At 44.2% G+C, this 22,642-nt stretch overlaps 2 protein-coding genes and 1 long non-coding RNA gene across 15 annotated transcripts in view; 2 read left to right on the top strand and 1 right to left on the bottom strand.

The window, feature by feature from the left end:
* BPTF (bromodomain PHD finger transcription factor) overlaps positions 1-1,790 on the top strand; it is a 141,484-nt gene extending 139,694 nt beyond the window's left edge. For all 12 annotated transcript variants that reach the window (XM_059909118.1, XM_059909119.1, XM_059909122.1 and 9 more), the window contains one exon: positions 2-1,790. In XM_059909118.1, coding sequence (XP_059765101.1) covers positions 2-38 — 37 coding nt within the window. In that variant the 3' untranslated portion in view covers positions 39-1,790. The remainder of the gene's footprint in view (position 1) is intronic.
* Positions 1,791-4,988: 3,198 nt separating this feature from the next.
* On the bottom strand, positions 4,989-10,144 carry C20H17orf58 (chromosome 20 C17orf58 homolog). The gene is made up of 4 exons (XM_059907127.1): positions 10,026-10,144; positions 7,215-7,751; positions 6,772-6,963; positions 4,989-6,101 (listed from the first exon to the last, which is right to left on the bottom strand). Exons 1-4 carry the CDS (start codon positions 10,099-10,101, stop codon positions 5,911-5,913), a joined length of 996 nt encoding a protein of 331 aa, XP_059763110.1. The 5' UTR covers positions 10,102-10,144; the 3' UTR covers positions 4,989-5,910.
* LOC132354973 (uncharacterized) lies at positions 7,594-21,584 on the top strand. Of its 2 annotated transcripts, none has more exons than XR_009499480.1 (4): positions 7,594-7,791; positions 14,424-14,519; positions 16,715-16,988; positions 20,137-21,584. It is a non-coding gene; the product is annotated as an uncharacterized LOC132354973 (long non-coding RNA). The 2 variants fall into 2 exon arrangements; XR_009499481.1 differs by having other exon boundaries at positions 16,715-16,845.
* The last annotated feature ends 1,058 nt before the right edge of the window (positions 21,585-22,642 follow it).

Here is a 22,642-nt window from a genome sequence, read left to right on the forward strand (position 1 = left end):
GGTCTCATAACAACAAACTGCAGTCTACAGCTTCTTAAAGTTCAGCGTGTTAACCTAACATAAAACACAGCAAGAATCTGGTTGTCTGAACTGTTTTAAATTAAGGAGCCAGATGTTTTTAGTCAGGTTATCCTGACAAGACTTGACCTAAACTTCGTTTTTATTGGTCATAACAGTCCAATTATATTCTTGGCCAATTTTGTCCAACGGACAAGGGAAAAGCAAAGTCAACGACACCATTATCTTGTCAAGATCAAATGGTTTTACTATTGTGGCAGAAGCGGGAAAACTTTGTTTATTGAAGAAAAAAAAAAAAGAAAGAAAGAGAGAAAAAATGATAATATGGGGTCAAGTGTAACTCCATGGAAATGCCACGTCTGCTCTTCAGTGAAGAAGCTGGTTTAGAGTCTCACAGAAAACTTTCGACTGTATTTATTTATTGTTGCAAAAAAGACGCTTTTTTATTGCTGCCCTCATTTGTCAGCTAATTATTTTTTCTTATAAAATCCAGCCCCGGTTACATGTAATCCATTCTGTATCTTATCATGATTCCTGTAGGTAAAAGTACAAGACGACCTCTAGATGTCTTTTCTTTCTATGAAAGGAGCTGCTATGTACACATGTGCACACACACACAACTGGGAATCAACAATGAGTTTATTGTTCATAGTAGATAAAAATTAAGCTTGCATAAAGGTTGGGCTAAGTGGTCCTGGACTACAGACTCTGTTGCCTTGAATATAACAGTACAATTTGTCATTTACTCTGCACCAGGTTAACATGAGTAAAATCTATTTGAAGGTATCTTGTTTGTAAACATTTGTCAGATTCTAATTTTTTTTCTTTTTGTATTAAAATTCAACTATGGATGTATATGAAACAAAATAAATGGAGATAATTTTTCTCCCACAGACGGTGTCTTTGAATGTGCGCTAATGATTCTCTGTAAGCCATTGAGGGGAAAGGGAGGGCTGCAAGGTAAATAAAAGGCAGAAGGATCTGATTGTACCTGGATTTCTCCAGGGTAGTAGTGGTCCTTCATTTTATAATTCCCAGCCCACTGTCATCACATCGAAGAAAAATATTCAGGGGTGCTAATCCTGTTGCATCAATTGATCAGACTAATAAAAAAGGTAATGTGACAAAATACACATTGCCTTCATCTGTACGTTATATGATACCAGGCAAATTATCAGTTACAGACCACTACTTATTTTTTATGAAGGGCATTTTTTAAAATGACTTCATCCTTTTTGTATTTGTTTGTTGGTTGAGTTTTTTCCCACATAAGAAGAAGTAGTGTAAACAGTAGGGGAAAAAAATGGCAGCAGCAGAGGAAGGCGTATTTTGCATGTTTTTCCTTTCAGTGTTCTAATCTTACATGTTGTATTTCTTCATTGTAATAATAGCTTCTGTGAGATCTGCCATAGTTGGTTTATGCAGCTTTGCAAAAATTTTACTAGATTTTGCACTAATTCGTATTAGCTTTGTCCTACCAAGTTCTGGAATTTATCCATTTATTGTTTTTTAAAAGTTTCTTTCTGTTTAATATCACCCTGCTATGCAAAACCTTTCCCGGACCTTAGTTTCTTAAAAGAAAGACGTTGCTACAGTTCCCAGTTCTTTCTTCTTACAGGCTCAGGTGTACAAGTTATTCTGGGTTAATTTTATCTAATGAAGCCCATTCCTTTTTGTACATAAAAATATCACTTAAACTTATGCTTACAAACTAAAGAGACTAATTGCTCAATATTGAAAACATGGAAACAAAGTTTTTGCTTAAAATACTAACATGGAAGTAGTCAAATATAGGTTATTTTGTCCTTTTACTTTTAAAAAATGTTACATATTGTATGCACTGTGCTGATGCAAGAATCCTACATTTTAATGAATTATAAAATTATTCTGCATCTCATCATGTCACAGTATTTCTGTACTATTTATTCATATATATATAGATATAGATGGGCTTAATCATTTAAAACTTGTTGCAGCAAGAACTTTCCTACCTGTAGGCAATAGATTGCTATGTTTTTAAGAGATTGTGGCAAATTTAAACAGCAGTTCTTTTTGTACGTAATAGGACATTTCACCCTAGAAAAATAAAGTAATGTTTTTGACATTGGATTTGGTGCGGTTTCTAATGAAACAGTGGTTGGTTGGTTAACATATTTTCTGTAGATGTTGGCATTGCCTAATTGTACAAAAGTAAATTTTGTGGGAATCCTCAGGCCAGGAATATGTTAATTTCATATATGTATTTAATAGTATAAAGCCTTTTGCAGTTTCTATCACCATATAAATACATAGACATTTTATAGTTTTATCAACTACAGAGCTTTAGTGCTTCAAAAGTAATTTTTGGAAAAACGTGCATTCTTATAACATACTGAGTTTCAAAAGCTGCTTTTCTACGAGTATTTGACAAGCTTCTGCTACTCAATAAAATATACGTATTACAGCTATTTTGCTTTCAATAATCCAAGTAGTAGAGTGCACATTTGTTATACTGTTAGGCTTTTTCTACACAGTCTTTGGGCTTGTATATATGTTTAATTTGCATCAACAGATTTCCTTTGCTAAAAGTATTTTCAATGCTTGTTATATTTCATCTGCCAGGTTCACAATCCTTGAAACCATTTCATAAAAAGTATTTTCATAATATTGGTAAGGCTTTTTTCTCCTACCCAAATTCTGCAGGATTTGCACTTTAGTTAATGTCCTGCAGTAGTTTTAAAAAATTGTGAACTTTCAGAGATATTTTCTAAAGTAAAACAATTACCTTTTTATATTTCAAGTGGCCTGGAGTGTTATTAAGAGACTCTGAGATTTGCTGCTGTTTGTAATCTACCTTCCTGGAATCTGCAAATAAAAGTTCTTTCCCTATTTCTGTTCATTTGTTAGGCAAACTCCCTGCATCTTTGTGTGTTTCTGATACTAAAGAGCCAGTGCGGTGACCTTTTAAATCTACACACTTAGCCTCATGACTGAGGCCATTACCCATAAGTGTCAGATTTCTTGTCCTTAAAATGAGAATGGTGATCTCTCATGAGCAAAGTAATGTCTTATAAGTACTTGGGGGAAGGATTTTTAATAAATTGAAATATTCTGAAGTACTTCTGGATACTTGGAACAAGATACCAAAAAAGACATTTCCTAGGAGATCACACCCCGCTTGATCCAATTTGGACCAAATTCAACTAAAGAAATAAGTGCTATATTTTTTAAATGATAAAGTCCTGTACCCGAAACTGAAGTTACTCATTGTAGGTAGTGGGTCAGTTTTTAGGTGTTTGCATATACCTGTGTTTGATCAACCTTAAAAATGATTTTAAGAGAAATATAAACAGTGCTAAGTGATACCTTTCAAAGACAGTTAAAAGCTAGTACAAAAAAAAAAAAAAGTATGTTTTATGGACCTTTCCCTACCAAAAGAAAAACACTTTTTTCGGCTTGAGTTCCAACAGCTGAATGGAAGGAGGGATGTGTTGAGCTCCTCTTGAAGGCAACAAGGTATTTTATTGTGCCCGTGATCCTTTAGTCTTTGGAGCACAAACCCACGTGCTAAGGAAAATCTATCAACAGGAGAAAAGGATTTGGAACTACAGTGAATTTGGGAATTAAAATTTTCCATAAAATTAAAAGATTGTACTGAAGGTACTGACTGAATATTGAGAAGACTCTCCTTAAACTTTTTTGCCTAACCTGGAATTCCCAGCCTGTTGTGCACCGCCTCCCGTGCATATATCCCCATATGCACCACTGTTCTACCTCATTTGAGCCTCAATCACTTTCTTTTTTTTTTTTTTTTTTTTTTGGCGGTGCCTCTTGGCATGCAGGATCTTAGTTCCCTGACCAGGAATTGAACCCGAACCCCCTGCAGTGGGAGTGCACGGAGTCTTAACCACTGGACCGCCAGGGAAGTCCCGAGCCTCGCTCATCTCTCATTGCAAACCTGGTCTTGAATGATGGCCTTAAGTTTAACAACGTTTCTAAGAAACTGGCCTGCTTGTGTTTGCCAAGGTGTACATACTAACCATGTGACCTCCAAGTATCACACAGATCACAGTTCTGGCACTTTTGGTGTGATTCCAAAACTTCTCAGAAACTATTATCAAAGCAATCTAATCAAACCCTAACCCTCAGGCTTATATCAAAGTGACTTTTTTTCTATCTTTTAAACCAGAGCTATTTATAACACTTCTCTTTATGCTCTAACATCTGGCCATCCAACTAATAATTTATCTATTTGGCCATTTTGTAATTTTCTCCACCATGTTACTCAGGATCACCACTTAGCCATTTGACATTCAAAAATTCGGCTTTGGTTTTTGTGACCGGTGCTACTTCTGTCTTAGTTAATTTTTATCCTTAAGAAAACTAACCCAGAAGCTCTTCATTCACTGCATACTCTAATCTACTGCCAATGGTTTGTGTAATAATGCAGTGGATTCCCAAAAAGCAATTCTAAGATAATTTTTAATAAGCTTGGGCACAACTCATTCTTGGCAAATTCGCTAAAAAAATCCCTCAGTTAATGCTTTACCACGGCATAGTCAGAACCTCTCAACTTTTATTTTACCTCTTTGCCCCCTGTTTGGGACAAATAAGGTAACAGTATCTCCCGTCACAATCAGTTGTTATGTCTTACAGTCTCTCTGTGCTGTCCTGACATCCTGTGTGTATATAGTGCTTCTTCGAGGCCTTTAAAGACTCTGTGCCATTACAGACTAATGACACATCCTGAGCTCCAGAGTGCATCTCATCTGATACCAAATGGACTGTTTTTGTCTCCTCAGTGGAGTTCTTTTTTCTATCTTTCTTTAGGCAGTAATCTTCAACCATGGATTATCAGTGTCTCTATTCACAGCGTTTCAAATTAAAGCACAGCTTGGTCTTCTGAAAAAAAATTGTTAATGTCTTTGTGGGCTGAGGTATAAAATCAATAATAAATTCAGTTCGTGATTAAATCTTTTTCAAGCCAACTGGAAAGCGTTTAAAATTCACGTGCTTGCAAGCCGTCATTAAATATTGGTTCCAGGGTTTTTGGAGTAAGTTTGAGAAATGCTTTTTCCCAAACCTTTTGGGGCTCAGTGAGGCTGAAAAAACCAGGTGCATCCAAGATCTGATTTCACAGAAAGATTTACTGCTTTACAAACACAAACATGATACTTGGTCTTAATAGAAAAATGACATCAGATACACCCAGAATATGTTTGGTATTGGGATAGCTGCCAGTATGGCACAAAACATAGGATTTTAGAAGCAGGGAGGCATGAAAATAAACTGTATCTTATATTTTGGTACATCAGGAACACTTGTTTGAACAAACATTTGTTTGCTTGAATAAGCCCTTCAGTACTCTAAATGTAAAACTTTAATACTTGTCTCGGGCTCTGACTTTAGTGTTTGATCTAAATGTGATCTAAATGACATTTCATACGTCTGACTAGTGCACTTACTGTTATGTACAGAATTTAAAATGTGATGGTTTTAGTATAAAATTTGGTTTGATACATGATATAAACTATTCAAAATTGTATATTTAAAATCAAGGAAATGTTTTTGTGAACTATTTCTACTGAAGAATGTATTTAAATTAAAATAATTAAAAATAAACAACATGAAGCAGTGATCTGTTAACTGGACAGGTCAGTTATCTGAGCTTGTGTGAGTAACTGGCACACCAGTTGAATAACTTCACCACAGAGCTCAGAAGCATAACCATTTATGAAGTATTTTGTACAAAAGTGACAACCTGAAGATGAGAGTTGGCACTTTGCAACTAGTTCCTAAAGGAGCTGTGTGCCCTGTTCTAAAGGAAAATCCGATTACTTAATGATAGGCCTTTCCTGTCTTGCTGCTGAATTCCAAGTCTCTTATGATCCAGAAATGCCAGGCTGGTATGTTTCAAATGCACTGGGTGTGAATTGCCCCTTGCACTTGCCCATCCCTTTTCCGGTTAAATCTTTTCACATAGCTGCTGCTGCTCCTGAGAAGTCCATCTCCTGGTCGGAGGCGCCCTCTCAGGACCTGAAGCAGAGCTGTAGGTAGCTGCCTTCTCTTATGGTAGATGTGGCCCATCACAATATACCTGCTGCCTGAAAAAAAAAAAAAAAAAAACACCAAAATATAAATTCGTAGTTATCTTTCAAATACCACGTAACAATAAGAAAATGTAAGGCTTTTAAGAAATGCCTAAGCTTGAATCTCTTATCTTGCTGCACATGCTGAATCTCAGACATTTAAACCTCAGACAGCAGGTGGAAATAGCCTAGTGACCTTTATAAGATAATCAGATTACTCAGCCTGTAAACAGCCAGCACTAGAAACAAAGGTCTTAATCACAACAGTGCCAGCAGGATTTTACAGAGCACATCTCTAGAAAGACGTGGGAGTGGGCATTACCCGCCCCCCCCCCAAACACACGCGCCCAGCAAAAGACGTCTCTAAACTCAGTTTAAAAAGCCCCTTAGGCATCCCGTCTGGCAACAGTGTTTCGTCATTCACTCCACTTGTCAACAAATATTGAGTGTTTGCTTTGTGCCAATCCGCTCAGTTCCCATCTTTAACCGGAGGCGCTGATGGAATTTAAATCAGAGTGGCCGAAATAATACCTGTCTTCTAAATTCTATTCATTTTAGAATAGCCCTCCCCCCCCAAAAAAAAAGGTACTGGGGTAACCGATAGAGACCGGGCTGTGATATGTCAAAGTTACAATGGTGACATAAAGAACATATATAAAATGATCACTTAGATCAGTTTCAATACCAGGTTTAAATTCGGGGCATGGCTTATTGCAACTAGAGGAGTCTAGGGCTAATATGTGGACTCGGAAGAAAAACCCGTCCGGAGTGATGTACAGGCGGTTCATCTTGTACAGCCCGTCCCGGTCCACCAGCAGAGTCACCAGCCGGATCCCTGTGCCGAGGACGTCCACATCATGCACGATTCCGTTGACTGCTGCTTTCAAAAAAACAAAGAGTTTGGAGAAATGCATAGCGCTCACATCCTCTTTCTCTCCCCAGTGCGTTTCTAACAAATCACGAAATAGTCGACACGGCTCTGGGGCCTGCAGGACCGAGTGGGTGGGTTTCTCTAGGGTTTGGTTCAGGGGTCCCGGTGCACAGCCCGGCGCTCTCGGCTCGGAAAGGCTCGCCCCGCGGCCTGGGCTCGGCCGCCCGGGCCCGGGAGGAGCTGCGGGCGGGGCTCACCGAACTCGCTGGCGCAGTAGGACTCGCGCTCGTCCAAGTCCGCCCTGCAGGCGCGCGCGCAAGGCTCGGCGCCGGGCTCCGCATCCTCCCTCCGCTGTGGGCTGAGGCGCGGCGGCGGCGCGGGCGCGGGTTCCGGGGGCGGTGCGGCCGCGCGCGGCCGGTTGGGGTGGGCGGGGCCGGCGGGGGCCTCGGCGGCGCGCGTAGGAGGCCGCGCGGCCGGGAGGCGCAGGGCCCGGGCGCGCGCGCGCCGCGGGGAGTCCTCCAGCGCGGGCACGCGGCGCGGCGACGCACGGTTCTCGGCCTGCGAGAGGCGCGGGCTCGGCGGGCCAGCGGGCGCGCGCGCTGCCTCCCGGAAGCCGGCCCGGTTCTCGGCGGCCGGCTGGGGCTTCCGGCGCCGCAGGTCGGACCAGGCGCGGGGAGCGGCCTCTGCTGCGCGCGGCCGCCGCGGGGTCTCGGGGACCGACTGCGGCCGGGGCCCAGGAGTCTCCGCACTCGGGCCGCCGCCGGGGTCGGGCTTCCGGTTGTGGGGCGGCGAGGCTGTAGGGAGAGAAGAGGAGAGGCCGGGGAGGCCGTCAGGGTAGGAGAGGCCGGGGAGGCTGAGAGGAGAGGGGAGGGGTGGGGAAAGGGGAGACTGAGAGGGGAGGGAAGGGGACGGGGGTGGGGGGGAAGGGGAGAGGCAGAGAAGAGAGGGGAGGGAGGCCGAGAGGAGGGGAGGGGAGGCCGGGGAGGCTGAGAGAGGAGGGAAGGCGGGCAGAGATGAGGCTGTGGAGGGGAGGAGAGGCCGACAGGGGGGAAGAAGAAATGGCTCTGGGAGGGGAGAGGAGATGGGGGACAATGTAAACGTAGCGTACACCTGCGAGAGGCGACGTGGAGAGGGCAGCAGACATGGAAGTGAAGGAAAGAGAACGGGAGGGGGAAGAGGAAGGCGCCCCGGCTGGTGGTGAGCCCAGGTTTCCTAGGCCCCAAGGAGACGGAGATGAGGGTCTTGCCCTCTAAGAATGAGGGCAACTAAGAACATTTTTCTCACCACATGGGAACATTTCATTTTGTTAAGGAGGCTTTGCAAATCAATAGCTTTTCAAATTACAACCACCTATTTGTTCTAGGACTAAAGATAACTGACAACTTTGGTTAAATAACAAAGTCTTTTGCCCTTTCTTTAATATATATGTAAACATCCGCCTTTTTGCTGTGTACAGTTTGTTGAGAAAGTACCTAGAGCAAACCCCAGGGGGAAAGGTCTCATATTACAGGTTCTCCTAATTGTTTAAGCGCCCCTGACAACAGAACTGTTTGGTTTTCCCATCCGTGTTTACACTGTCATCTTGGTCTGTGCAGAGTCGAGCATCTGTGAGTGGATTTTTATCTGGCTTCTTGGACACCACTTAGTAGTAAACCGCAGCTTAGAAGGAGGTTTAAAGCGTGGCTGGGCGCAGAGACCCCTGGTTAAGTGTAAAAGCACCCTCATCGCTTACACTGCCCGACCCCCACCCCTTCCCATGGTGGAGGAAAAGCTCCTAAATGGCAAACGGCATGAAAACAAATTTTTTTAATTATTAGTGCTTTTCCCCAGTTCTGCAGGCAGGTTGTTGAGCAAACTTCAACAAGCTTAGAAGCTGGGCCAATTTCCATGCCCAGTTACACAATATCACCTCCCCGTTTGCCTGGGTCCCAGTGCCCTCCAGACGGGCACAAGAGCCCATCTTTATTTTTTCTATTATTTTAACGGCTGGTTTTCAGCATTTCTCTCTGGCATCGAAGAGCTTGGTCTGCCCATTTGCAGTTCTTGCAACACTTCATTTAAAGTGATTTATCTTGCCAAATTGACAGTCTCCTTTAAAATCAGCTTTCACCCAGCAATAATAGCTGATTATAGTTCATGTTTTTGCAGAGAGGTTGATTCTGGCTCATTATGTTAAACGTTGCCCATACACAGCTGAATAAAGTTCTGGTGGATATCCAATTCCTGACTGTCAACTGTTGACCTCACAACTGCTTCCCCATTGATATCACCATCTGTTGTCATGGGAAAGATTGTCTGATATTTGGGTTAAATGCCACTGAAGTCATTCAATTTCCATGTGGAAAAATAACCCAAAGTAAATTACCCTGTGAGGTGCGGAAGCTATTTTTCCCAGAGATAGTGAATCAAACAGAACATCCAAGTAAAAGCCAAACAAAAACACCTCCCCGCAGAGAACCTCTTATTTCTTCATTCCCTCAGTAATTTTCATCTCAGGCATGAAATTGTGTGTGTGTGTGTGTGTGTGTGTGTGTTTTAAAGACTCAGGTGTCCCAAGGCCATTGGTTGGCGGCTGCAGGGAGAGGGGAGAAAGGTCCGATTTCGGCTCCCTCCGCTCCCAGCCCCTGAGGGGCGCACCCAGCGCCTCTGATCGCCGGCGGGACGGGGACCCGGGCGCTGGGCGGACCCCGCGCTCCTCCGGGCGCCCGCCGCCCGCCGCGTCCCGCGAGCCCGGCCCGCACGGCTCCCGAAAGGCGCGCCACGACCCCTTTTGACACTTTCCCTCCTCTGTGATGGAGCAACTACTTAACATGCAAAGTTTCTCCAGCCTGCCCGGCTCGCTCGAGATCATTTCAGTAGCTGAACAACTGGCTTCATTCCTATAAAGGCTGCCAAGACACACAATCTTGGGGACACATTTTGCTCCTTTCGAACACGAACACGGACCTGGAATCTCCTCTCTGGCAAGCCCTGACCCCTTTCTCGTCCCGCCCTTCATCGCGCCCTCTCCCCAGCTCGCCCCCGGATCCCAGCCCCTCTCCCAGGGCTCAGCGTTTCATCGATCTTACCTTTTCTCTCCGCCACTGGGGCTTCGGGAGATGATCCAACGATCAAACAGAGGAGCCAGAAAGCTCTAGCTGTCATGTTTGTAGACACGGTTCCCAGGCTCTAAAACTGAGCCTGGGCTTTTGCTCTTTCTCTCCCCCCACCCCTTCTCCACCCCCCCCCCACCCCCGTTCATGCTAATGAGGGGCAGCCTTTGGGGAAACGGGAATCACTCACTGAGCAGACCATTGGAACAAAACCGAGCTGCAGGGATTTCTCCCACCTCCTTAGGGGGACGAGCACGTGGCCTCTCAAAGTTGTCCCTGGGAACGTCTGTCCTGCGATCCGTGGGCAATGAGAGCATCAAAACCTACACTTTAAACCCGTGTGGGTTTGCGGGCCGGGGTTGGGTGGAGGAGAGCGTGGGGTGGCCAGTGGAGAGGACAAGGATGTTGAGGGGCTGAGGGACAGGGTGGGGGAGTGTGAGTGATAGGGAGATTTGTCTAGATTAAGTCAACAACAAATAGGCAAATTAGAGCTTAAGACAGTTTGGGCTTGTGGAAAGGAGGAGATTCCAGATGACAGAAAATTCATCCCAGATTGTCTCAGGGATTCTGAAAGGAACCAAGTCACTACATCCTAGGTCTGGTTACACTGTTTTACTATATATACAATATTTATATTCTAGAATCAGAAAGGAAAAAAGCCTCAGTAAAATAGCTTTTCTTTTCCCTCCCCCTGTCCCCAGTTGAAATTGGTAGCTGGTTGGCTAGATTCATCAAGCCCATGCGAGTGCCTTTTACCCACCAGGAGCTAGAGAATAAAAAAGTAAAAATCATTCCCAGCTCTCTAATGATGGCTCATTTCCTCAAGAAAGGTGGATTTTTCTTTTTTCTTTCTAAGAAAAACTCATTCACTACTTAGGTCTGAATTCTTGAAATGGCTCTGTATATTTGTCCTGAGCTAAGGACCCTGTCCCTCAGACTGAACAGAAACAGCATTCACCAAAGGGGGAAGTAAGCTCACCATAGTAAACCCACAGCCTTACCGACATGTATCTCATTTCAACAGCTTCAAATCCAAAAGGAAGGGGAAATGCATTGAGATGAAGGCATTTTTATCTGAAGCACGTGAGCCAACAGTGAGATGCAACTGCTGAAAGAAATAACAAACTTTTGCTGCACTAATATCTTATGTCTCAAAAATAATAGTGCTAGTGGACCGATCAGATTTGGGGCAGGGGGGATCATGTTTTCAAGAAAGACACTGGAAAGCTAGAAGGAAAACAACTGGGTGGTGAGAGGGCTGGAGTCCATCATGGTCAAGTTCTTTTGGAGGAACTGAGAATAGGCAGCCTAGGCACAGAAAAATATTTGTTATATTTTGGGAAAGAACCAGTAAGTAGAAGTTATGAAGTGACAGGTTTAATTTCAGTTTAAGAAACAATATTCTAACAACTGAGATCTCCAAGAAAGCAGGCTGCTTTGAGGTGTTGTGACAATGAGGTCCTGGCCATTGGGGGTATCCAAAGAGAACGTGACTCAGGGATACTGTAGAACAGGTTCCTGAATTCGGTGTGTGTTGGTTTGAGGGATGTGGTGAGATAAATGTGTTCTAGGGAGGAGTTGGCTGTCTAGTCACAGGCTGACAATATGTTGGAGGGGGTCACTATGTCTGTAGTCTAGTTCTCAACTTTCCTCAGCTTGAAACTCAGTTTTGTCAGTGGATTAGATTTGTGGGACCAACTCACGTTAACCAAACTCATAAAAAGCAGATGTATAAACCAGAATGTCGCTTTTTTTTTTTTTTTTTTTTTTTAAGAAATTCACGTTCTTTTATTTATTTATTTATGACTGTGTTGAGTCTTCGTTTCTGTGTGAGGGCTTTCTCTAGTTGCGGCAAGTGGGGACCACTCTTCATCGCGGTGCGCGGGCCTCTCACCATCGCGGCCTCTCCTGTTGCGGAGCACAGGCTCCAGACGCGCAGGCTCAGCAATTGTGGCTCACGGGCCCAGTTGCTCCGTGGCATGTGGGATCTTCCCAGACCAGGGCTCGAACCCGTGTCCCCTGCATTGGCAGGCAGATTCTCAACCACTGCGCCACCAGGGAAGCCCCAGAATGTCGCTTATTAATTTGTAATAGAGAGGATATAGCAAAGGTGATTCAGAGGTCTAATGATTAATCAGGAGATTGCCTGTTGAGCACTAAATCAAATTGCAGTTGAGGGTGGGCTAATCTTCCCTCATTTGAGTTTTAGAGGAGCAAATTCTCTGTTTCCTCCAAAAGAGTATATCTCTTCAGTCACTGCAAGGCTTAGGTACACCAGAGTCAGTGTGTCCAGATTCTGGCCCAGACCAAAAAACACTGTGAAATTCATGCTTTGGGGTTTATAATTTATAGATGTCCTTAGATCCCTTTCTTTCACGTACTCTTTAAGTCAAGTGGAATAAAATTAACTAGGCTTAAGCTTTCTCAGTTACAACCACATCTTAGACATAGCTGCCTGAGATAATATTCAAGTCACTCAGATCCAGTTTGGGGTGTTCCCGAAACTCTTCTGTTGCAGGAATGTTGTGAATGCCCTGAAGCCCACACCCTGAAATGTAGAGGCAGAGAGCTGACTGGAAGGCTCCTAGAGGCTCCCAGGGTGGCACCAGCCTGGAAGAACTTGCCAGGGTCCAAGGCTGCGTCTTGGGCAGCACATGCATGGCTTGCAGGAGCAGAAGCCATATTCATGGTGGAAAGCACAGAGAGCTCGAAGAGACTGAACTATGTAAGTCAGAATGCCACTTTATTAATTTCCAACAAGAAATTGACTCAGGCAGACCTGCAGGCTCGTGTCAGCCTGGCTAGAGTTCTCTTTCTAAAAACAAGTCACCTGGGAAGCCAAATTATCATCAGAGTGCTTGGTAATATAAGCCAGAGCATGGGGAGTTCGTCCTATAATTGGAATGTTTAAAGGTATTGGTTTCTCATAACCTAATATGTCCACCTTTACATGCCTATCTTCCACGTGTCAGGTGGAAGAACCTAAGAGCCTAATTGCCTTCCTCTCCCCTGCCAATTTCTGGCATTTTGAGTGTATCTTTCTGCCTTGCAAATAATTGTTGAGCATCTACTGTGTGTTGTATAGTAAAGGATTTGTGCCAGGTTCCTGGCATGGAGCTTCTAACTCTTGGAATTTCCCAAGTGATGGAAGCATCTTAATGATTCACGAGCTTCCTGGATCCCACCTGAGTTTATGCTAATGCAGTGACTCTTGGAGGGCCCCTTGATAGCTTAGGGCTGGGAGCTGGTCATCAGAAAGACCAACCATGTAATTAGAGCGTTGGGACTTTGAGCCTGTCTGACCTCCAGGGGGCGGAGAGAGGCTGGAGATTGGGTTCAATCAGATGGTCAATGATTTAATCCATCATGCCTGCTTAATGAAACCCATTGACAACTCAGTGGAGCTTCCTGGTCGGTGACCACATTGATGTGCTAGAAGGGTGATGCACTGTGATCCGTGGAGAGAAAACCCTGAAGCATCTGGGACCCTCCCAGATCTTGCCCTATGTGTCTCTTCATTTGGCTGGGTCTGATCTGTATCCTTTATAATAAAACTTTGATCGTAAGTAGAGCACTTTCCTGAGTTTTGTGAGTTGTTGTAGAGAATTATCAGGCCTGAGAGGAATCATGAGAACCCCCTAGATTTATACCCAGCTGTCTGAAATGAGGGCAGTCTTGTTCTGGGTCATCTGCCCTTTAACTAGTGAGGTCTGCGCTAACTCTGGGTGGTTACTGTCAGAATTGAATTGCAGCCCACCACTTGGTATCAAAACACTATGTGCCCCGGGAATTCCCTGGTGGTCCAGTGGTTAGGACTTGGCGCTTTCACTGCCAGGGCCCAGGTTCAATCCCTAGTTGGAGAACTAAGATCCCACAAGCTGCGCAGCACAGCCAAGGAAAAACAAAAGCAAAAACAAAGAAACACCATGTGCCAGGCGTTTTAGAAGCTGGAAATACCCGTCGTCATCATCTTTCTTCAAAAAGAGTACAGTACTGTTGCTCTGGTTCCCATTAGGTAAATTAGGGTCATGTTCTCGTTCGAGTTCAGGACCATCCTGATTGGGGCCGAGGTCTCCCCAGATTCTTCAGGCTTTCACAGATAGCTGCTAGGTTTACTCCTACAGGCACCAGGCTAGGTCCTGGAATACTGGGACATAAATCCTCCCCTCAAGTGGCTCACAGACTGCTGTGGGGAATAACGTTCCGTTATAGTGTTAAGTGCAATATTAAAAGGCTACAGGAGACATCACGTAAACTCTGGTTTGAAGAATGACTGGGACTCACCAGATAGACCAAGGAGGGCAGGCATTGCAGGCTGAGACAACAGCACATGCAATGGCACTGGGGTACAAGAGAGCATGTGAATCTACCCAGGCCCAGGAAGCATGGCGGCACACTAGGGAAGGAGCCCCAACGGGGGAAGATGCTGAGAGCCTCGATGCCCTATAGATGGACTCTCCACAGACAATGGTAAGTAGCTGCTTTTAATTTTTAAATTTTATTTATTTAATTTTTAAAATTTATTGGCCATTCCACTTGTCTTGTGGGATCTTAGCTCCCCGACCAGGGATCGAACCCAGGCCCTCAGCAGTGATGAAAGCACCGAGTCCTAACCACCGGACCTCGAGGGAATTCCCTAAGTAGCTGCTTTTTAATTCTTGATTTTGTTTTCCTATCACTCTACGTTACTGTAATGAAAAATTTGGAAAATAAAAATAGAGTAGACACAAGAACTACCACCATCAATCACTTCCATGGTGGCGCAGTGGTTAAGAATCCGCCTGCCAATGCAGGGGACACGGGTTCGAGCCCAGGTCTGGGAAGATCCCACGTGCCACGGAGCAACTAAGCCCATGCGCCACAACTACTGAGCCTGCACTCTAGAGCCCGCGAGCCACGACTACTGAGCCCACATGCCACAACTACTGAAGCCTGCGCATTGCAATGAAGAGTAGCCTCCACTCACCGCAACTAGAGAAAGCCTGCGTGCAGCAACCAAGACCCAACGCAGCCTTAATTAATTAATTAAAGGAAAAAAAAACCCAACAATCACTGCAATAGTCCCATGTTTTTCCTTCCAGGCTCTTTCTTAGATACCATTTCACACAGATGCCATCAGAGGACCAACACTATTTTGGATCCTGTGTTGTTCACATGACACCATGACAAGGGCACTTCCCCATTTCACCTGTCATGTATACAATTTTGTATTCAGCTTTTATTCAATGAAAATTAAAATATTATTACAAACTCTTTGTAGATACGAAATCTCATAAGTCCATAATATATTCTCATTTAGACAAACCATCATTTGTGAACATTTTAGGCTGTTTTCAATTTTTGCTGTTGTAAAACGTTCCGTGTCCCCGTTAACAAAGGAATGAATGCATTGAGACATACTGAAATACTCTAGAGCAGGGTTTCTCCACCTCAGCACTATTGACATTTTGGGCAAGATAATTCTTTGTCATACATTGTTAACCGGTATCTCTGGCTTTATCTACTGGATACCAGTAGCGCCCCCCACCTCCAGTTGTGACGATCTAAACTGTCTCCAGACATTGCGATGTCTCCTGGGGACAAAATCGTGAACCATAATCATTGCTAGACAGCAATGAAATTAAATGAGCTACAATTACAAAAGCAAAGTATAGATGAATCTCATAAACATGATATCAAGTAAAAGAAGTCCGACACAAAAGACTATATACTATGTAATTTCATTTCTATAAATTCACAAATAGACAAAATTAATCTATGGAGTTAAAAGTCAGGTTATGGTTATCCTGGGGATGGGTAGTGACTGGAAAGAATACAGAGGGGGAGGTGTTCTGTGGTGTTGAAGTGTTGTATAGTTTGATCTACTAAATTTTTTTAAAATTTATTTTTGGCTGCATTGGGTCTTCATTGCTGCTCATGGGTTTCTCTAGTTGCCTCCAGTGGGGGCTCCTCTTCCTTGTGGTGCACGGACTTCTCATTGCGGAGCACGGGCTCTAGGCTCTCAGGCTTCAGTAGCTGTGGCATGCAGGCTCAGTAGTTGTGGCTTATGGGCTTAGTTGCTCTGAGGCCTGTGGAATCTCCCCAGACCAGGGATCAAACCGGTGTCCGCTGCATTGGCAGGCGGATTTTTAACCACTGTGCCAACAGGGAAGTCCGTGATCTATTAATTTTTGATATCTTAAATAAGAAATGTTACCGTTGGGACTTCCCTGGTGGTCCAGTGGTTAGGGGTCCCCGCTTCCACTGCAAAGAGCAAGGGTTCAATCCCTGGTCAAGGAACTAAGATCCCACAAGCCGCGAAGGGTGGCCAAAAAAGAAAAAAGAAAAAAAAGAAAGCTATTGAAAATAATATAATGAATACCTGCATAAGTGTGACCCAGTTTCCCAGTTTTATCAAATCTTAATAATTTTTTCCATATTTGCTTCATGTTTTTTTAATGTTAAAATAGTACAGATATAGTTAGTGGTAGCCAGTCTCCAGGATGACTGGTCCCCAGTGATCCCTACTTCCTGGTATTCACACCTTGTGTAGTCCCTTCCCACTACAAGTCCCCTGTAGTTGTAGCAGGACTGGTCAGAGTGACCAATAGCATATGGAAAAAGTGATAATATACACTTCCAAGACTAGGTTACAAAAAGACTGAACTCTCACCTCTTTCTTTTAGATCGTTTCCTCTGGGGAAGCCAGCTGCTGTGTTGGGAGGACACTCAGGCAGTCTGTGAGAGGCCCACCGCAAGGAAGCAACTGAAGTCTTCAGCCAACAGTCAGTGAGAAGCTGAGGTCTGCCAACAGCTAGTAAGTTAGCCTGAAGGCAGATCCTTTCCCAGTTGAGCCTCCAGATAAGACTGCAGCCCCAGTGCAGAGCTTGACTGAAACCTCCCCCTGAGAGACCTGAACCACCCAGTAAACCACTCCCAGATTCCTGGCCCAGAGAAAGTGTGAGTAATAATGTTCATTGTTTTAAGCTGCTAAATTTTGGGGTAATTCGTTTTGTGGCAATAAATAACTAATACACAGTTGAAGGCCCCTTAGGCTCCTCCCTCATCCAATTTCTTTTCCTTCCCAGAGGTAATCATTATGCTGAACTTGGGGTCTCTACCATTCTCCTGGATGTTTTTCCTATTATGATTTTGTCAACTATAGTAAAAAGATATCTTATAAATTAATTTTGAGGGGTTTAAAAATTATAATTACAAATTTTGGAACATTCCATATAAATATGCAATTGTAGTTCAATAAATCATCTCTGAAATGAATAATAAAATTGGGAAATCTTTCCCTTCTTAATTTGGGAACTGCCTTGTCTAATATTACAATGAAATGTAAAGGAAAATCTATTGTTAATAACAATAATAATAGCTGCCATCTACTGAGCACCATTCCAAGTATTAAATCTTTGTATAAACATATGAGCTTATACTTTTATTATCCCAGTTTAGGGATAAGAGAAAGGTTAAGTAACTTGCCCAAGGTTATACAGCTAGTAATTAATGGATTCCAAAACTATTAGCAGTGCTCTTTATATAAGGTAGAAATTAAAGAGAAGGGAAAAGATCCAATTAACATAAATGTAGCTGTTAGAAGGTTCCTCTGCAAATGGCCATGAGGTCTAAGTTGATCATCTTAACTACCTTCCTCCATCATTTATTCCCTGTTCCTCCTACCCTCAGCTGGGCAGGGGTCTATGCCTGGTAAGGAGACTCAAAACTTTTTTCCTGTAGGACCTGAGATCTTGGTGGTCCTGTCTTTATTGGATTGCTGTGCTTTGCCATTAACTGGGTCTTTGGGACAAGGGCACACTAAGATGTGCCCCCCAGTGAATCCTTGGATTCCAGACATTTCCTCTTTCCTCCACTAAGTAGCAAACCGTTTCCCCGTTGGTAATCACATCCTTCACCAAGGCTTAGTTCAGGGACTGTCATACCTGGGGCTGCTATAACAAAGTACCACAGCCTGCACGGCTTAAACCACAAACATTCATTTCTCATAGTTCTGGGGCTGGAAGTCTGAGATCAGGGTATCAGTATGGTTGGGCTCTGGCGAGAGCTCTCTTCGAAGGCTCCCAGATGGCTGCCTTCTTGCTGTCTCCTCACATGTCAGAGAGAGAGAGACAGACAGACAGAGTGCAACAGAGAGACAGAGAGAGACAGAGACAGAGAAAGGGCTCTGGACCCTTCTTCATTTTATAAGGACACTAATCCCATCCTGGGGCTCCACCCTCATGACCTCATCTAAAAGCCTCACCTCCTGATACCATAACACTGTGGCTTCTACCCATCGATTTGGGGGTAACATAAACATTCAGCTCATAACAGTGACCGCCCCCCTTCTCTGCCTATTGATTCAGCAGCCTGAGGAGTCCCAGATGGCCAAGGGGCAGCCTCAGATCCAATTGAATGGAGCCATGATAGTATTTCCTGGCCTAAAGATCTCTCCACCGGGCACTAGAACCTCTAGACCCACTGAGTCTCAGATCACTGTCAAGGAAAGCAAAAAGATTCTTCCAGGGAATTATTAGGGGTCATAGTGGGAGAAGCCACCCCTACCTCCTCTCCTTGGTTACTGGACCTGCGCATTCTGGCAGTGTCTAAGTCCAGGAATGGTCGTGCTAGCAGAAGCCCTGCAGGCAAAGAAGACAAATCCATACCCAGAACACGTGTCTGTCCCTGTGAGGACAGGACGCTGTCCGCACATCCCAGTCTTACTGCAAACAAGGGATTATTGTTTTGCCTCTCAGGGTGCGACCCTCCCCTTGGAGAAGCGCCCTCTGCTGGCATTTCCTAAGATCTGCGTCCACGAGCATCCTCTTCTAATTGGCATCTATCCGTGTTGGTTCCTCATTGCTTTTGGTAGCCCTTTCTTCTCCTTCTATTTGAGGAGTTGCAGATATCTCCTAGTTTCATTGATGGTGTTGTTTGTGGTTCTGCTTCTCATTCCCCTTGTGCTTTTGTAGGATTTTTCGAGAGGAGTGGAGAAAAATGGCAACTTTACTGTAGTTTTTAATACTGAAATCCGGTAAAATTTAAACGTATGATCATTCTGAATGTTAATATCATTGGCTTGTATTTTAATATTAATTCTGGTGTACTTTCTGACATTCTTAAATGAGTTTTGAAAATTTGGACTAATACAATACTAATATTGTACCCTTTGACCCACTCCTCACGTTGCCCCTGAGATTGCTTGGGGTCAAAGGAAAAATGATAAAAAAGGGGACAATTAGTAAGGCCCTAAAATGTTTTTCATGAGGTCCATCAATGATATAGTCATACCATCCCTGTTTGTCAAGCTTCTAAGGCAGTTCCTAGACAAGGGGCCAGATGATTCTTTGTTATGGGGCTAACCTGTGCATTGTAAGATGGCAAGGTTACCGGGTCTGCGTATGTGTGTGTGTGTGTGTGTGTGTGTGTGTGTGTGTGTGTGTCTGTGGCAGTTTTAAGGTATTAGTTCTTAAAATCAGAACTTTTTAATGGAAGCAACTGGACCAAAAATCTGTCAGAGGATTTTGAGCCTCATTAAAACAAAGTTGAATGAGAAAAAAAAAAAAAAAACAACCCAGTCTACATCACCTAAAATCAACAGTCATGGTGGAACAATTAATATGGAATACTCAAAATAAAATGTACAACATTTGTGTTGAGGATAGGTGCCAATGTTTTGCATGGCTAGTTAGCATTCATGCCTCTTTTTCTTTTTAAGGAATTACCTCTTCCCCTTTATGGGAAGAATTGGTGGGAGGGTGATCCCTTTGTGGCCCCATGAATCAACAGGAGAAAGTTGGGCCAATTGTAAGCTTTTCCTGGGAAACTTGATTCTGGAGCAAGTGACCCTAGGATGAAGAAAACTATCAGAGGCACTTATTGCAGGTCTAGCTGCATGAAAAGTGGCAATGCTGGCAGCAGTGTCCCTGACAAGTGTCCCTGGCTCTGAGAGTCACTGTGCTTCCAGCTTCTTGCTTTTGGGGGGCCATTGGTGTGTCCTTATTCTTGCTGGTTCCCACGACTGGTCCTCCAGTTTTGCCCTCCTATTTAGTAAGCACCTCCCTTCCCCATGTCTTTCCAATGAATTCTCATTTGCTTTGCTCAGGTTGGGCTGGTTTGTTTCCATTGTTGGAAACAAGATGGAACTAGCAAAGGAGATGGAGAAATTGACTGGAGAACCGAGAAAAAAGACATTTTTCTGGAAGCCTGGGAAAAGGGTGTGTTTCAAGAAGAAAGAACCGGAGGCTTCCCTGGTGGCACAGTGGTTAAGAATCCGCCTGCCAATGCAGGGCATATGGGTTCAAGCCCTGGTCCGGGAAGATCCCACATGCCGTGGAGCAACTAAGCCCGTGCGCCACAACTACTGAGCCTGCAACCTAGAGCCTGCGAGCCACAACTACTGAGCCCACGTGCCACAACTACTGAAGCCCGCAGGCCTAGAGCCCGTGTTCCACAACAAGAGAAGCCACCGCAATGAGAAGCCCGCGCACCACAACGAAGAGTAGCCCCCGCTCACCGCAACTAGAGGAAGCCCGTGCGCAGCAACGAAGACCCAATGCAGCCAAAAATAAATAAATAAATAAAAAATAAAAAGAATTTCAAACTTCAGGTCAAAGTCAAGCAAGAAAAGGACTGAAAGGTACTTCTTAAATTTGCCAATTAAGAGGTCCCTCTCCAGGAGGAGTGTGGCCAGCGACAGAGGAATGAAGAGAACATGGCAGGTGGAGGGAAGGAGACCCTGGGTACTCAGGAGCCGCCCTTGAGGCAACCTGAGTGCATGGAGGGAGGTACCCAGGACTCATGCCAGGTGCCCAGGACCAAGGGTGAGCTTTTAAGGACTGGAGAATCTGTAGAATGTTTGGGGCTCAAAGGAAAGAGCCAGTAGAGGCAAACGAAAGACATAGTCAAGGGGGGGAATTAACAGGCTTCCACCTTCTGAGTGTCTACTAAGTGTCAGACAAGTTTCCTGAGGAGAAAGGGGTTCAAAGCAAAATCAGAGGGAGGGACTGGCCTGGGACTGGCCTGGGACTGGAGAAGAGACATCTCTTCATGTGAGACAGAAGAGGGAAAACACGGGGGAGATGATGGAGGTGAGGGAAGAGGAAAATGTGGAATTTGCATGGAATGACTTGAATGTGGGGTGTTCAGTAGGCATTGACTTCAGCCAAATGAACTATGGTGAATGAGTCACAAAACATCTGCCAGAGAGAAGGAGCTGGGCTGAGAGGAGAGGCTGAAGGAGAGAAATGAGGTGGGAGGGTCAGGTGAGCTTGCTGGAGGCCCAGAGGGCAGTCAGAAGCCCAGAGACGGGAGGACCTGTGAGGAGTTTGTCCTGCCCAGTCCTCAGGCTGAGTATTGTGTATGAGAGCAATCTTGCCTTTGGACCACGGAGACATTGTCACTGTCCGTTGTCCCCAGATGCTGCCTACAGGTAGGAGTCAGGAGACAATGCAGCTCCGATTTTTTGAGCACCTAACTGTAGCAAGGACCTAATGTGGCGGTCAGCGCTGAGGTACCAAGAATGCAGCTGGAAATTGTGTCCTGGTCTTATTTATTTGTTAATGTGTTCCGGTTTTTAAATTCAGCACTACATTCCTAATCTTAAAAAAGGTGGGGGGCGCTTCCCTGGCGATCCAGTAGTTAAGACTCTGCGCTCCCAATGCAGGGGGCATGGGTTTGATGGGTGGTCCGGGTGCGCTCGGTGTGGCCAAAAAAGAAAAAAAAAGGGTGGGGGGTAAAGGTATCAGCTAAATTTCCCCATTGATTGTTTAGGTTTTTTTTTCCTTTAATAAACTTTAATTTTGGAATAATTTCAGATTTACATGACAGTTGCAAAGATAGAACAGAGGGCTCCCATATACCCTTCACTCAGTTTCCCCTGATGCTAACATCTTACATTACCATGTACACTTGTCACAACTAAGAAATCAACGTTGGCATACTGTTGGTAACTAAACTCCAGAATGTATTCAGATTCCACTGGTTTTTCCACTAACGCCCTTTATCTTTTTCAGGCTCAAATCCAGGATACCACATCGCACTTAGTATTTAAGTTGTTTTTCCCAAGTAGGACTTCACTCCTCGATATTCCTCTTGTACAAGTTTTAGAAGAAGAGTTTAAACTTTTCAAGCTAGTCAACTGAACCAGTCTGACAAACTTAAACTCTGATTGTATTTCTTTTATTACACTAATTTGCAAATTAAATACACACACACACACACACACACACAAACCTTACGTTCCAACTACAATTTGTTGTTCATTATACTTTAGGGACAGAAACCATAAATTGTATTTATTATATTTGTATGTTTTAACACAAGTAAAAACACAGTTGCTTATATATTCTCCTTAGTACTGGAAATAAATGTTTGGACCCAGCACAGTTGAATCTGCTCACACACCCCTTGGGATAAGAATGGGGAGGAAGTTTTGCATGTGTGGCTGCCCATGATGAAACCCATTTTTAAAAGATAGAAAAAGAGATGATGCCATCTGTCCAGTTGGCAGTTGCTGTTTCCTAAGGCTTTTCTCTTTTAAAGATCAGTATAAACTAAGCAAGAGTAAATGCTCCTCTTTTGGGTCAGATTTTAGCTTTTACTTGCAAGGT

The sequence above is a fragment of the Balaenoptera ricei genome, chromosome 20, assembly GCF_028023285.1.
Source record: "Balaenoptera ricei isolate mBalRic1 chromosome 20, mBalRic1.hap2, whole genome shotgun sequence".
Classification (NCBI taxonomy): domain Eukaryota; kingdom Metazoa; phylum Chordata; class Mammalia; order Artiodactyla; family Balaenopteridae; genus Balaenoptera; species Balaenoptera ricei.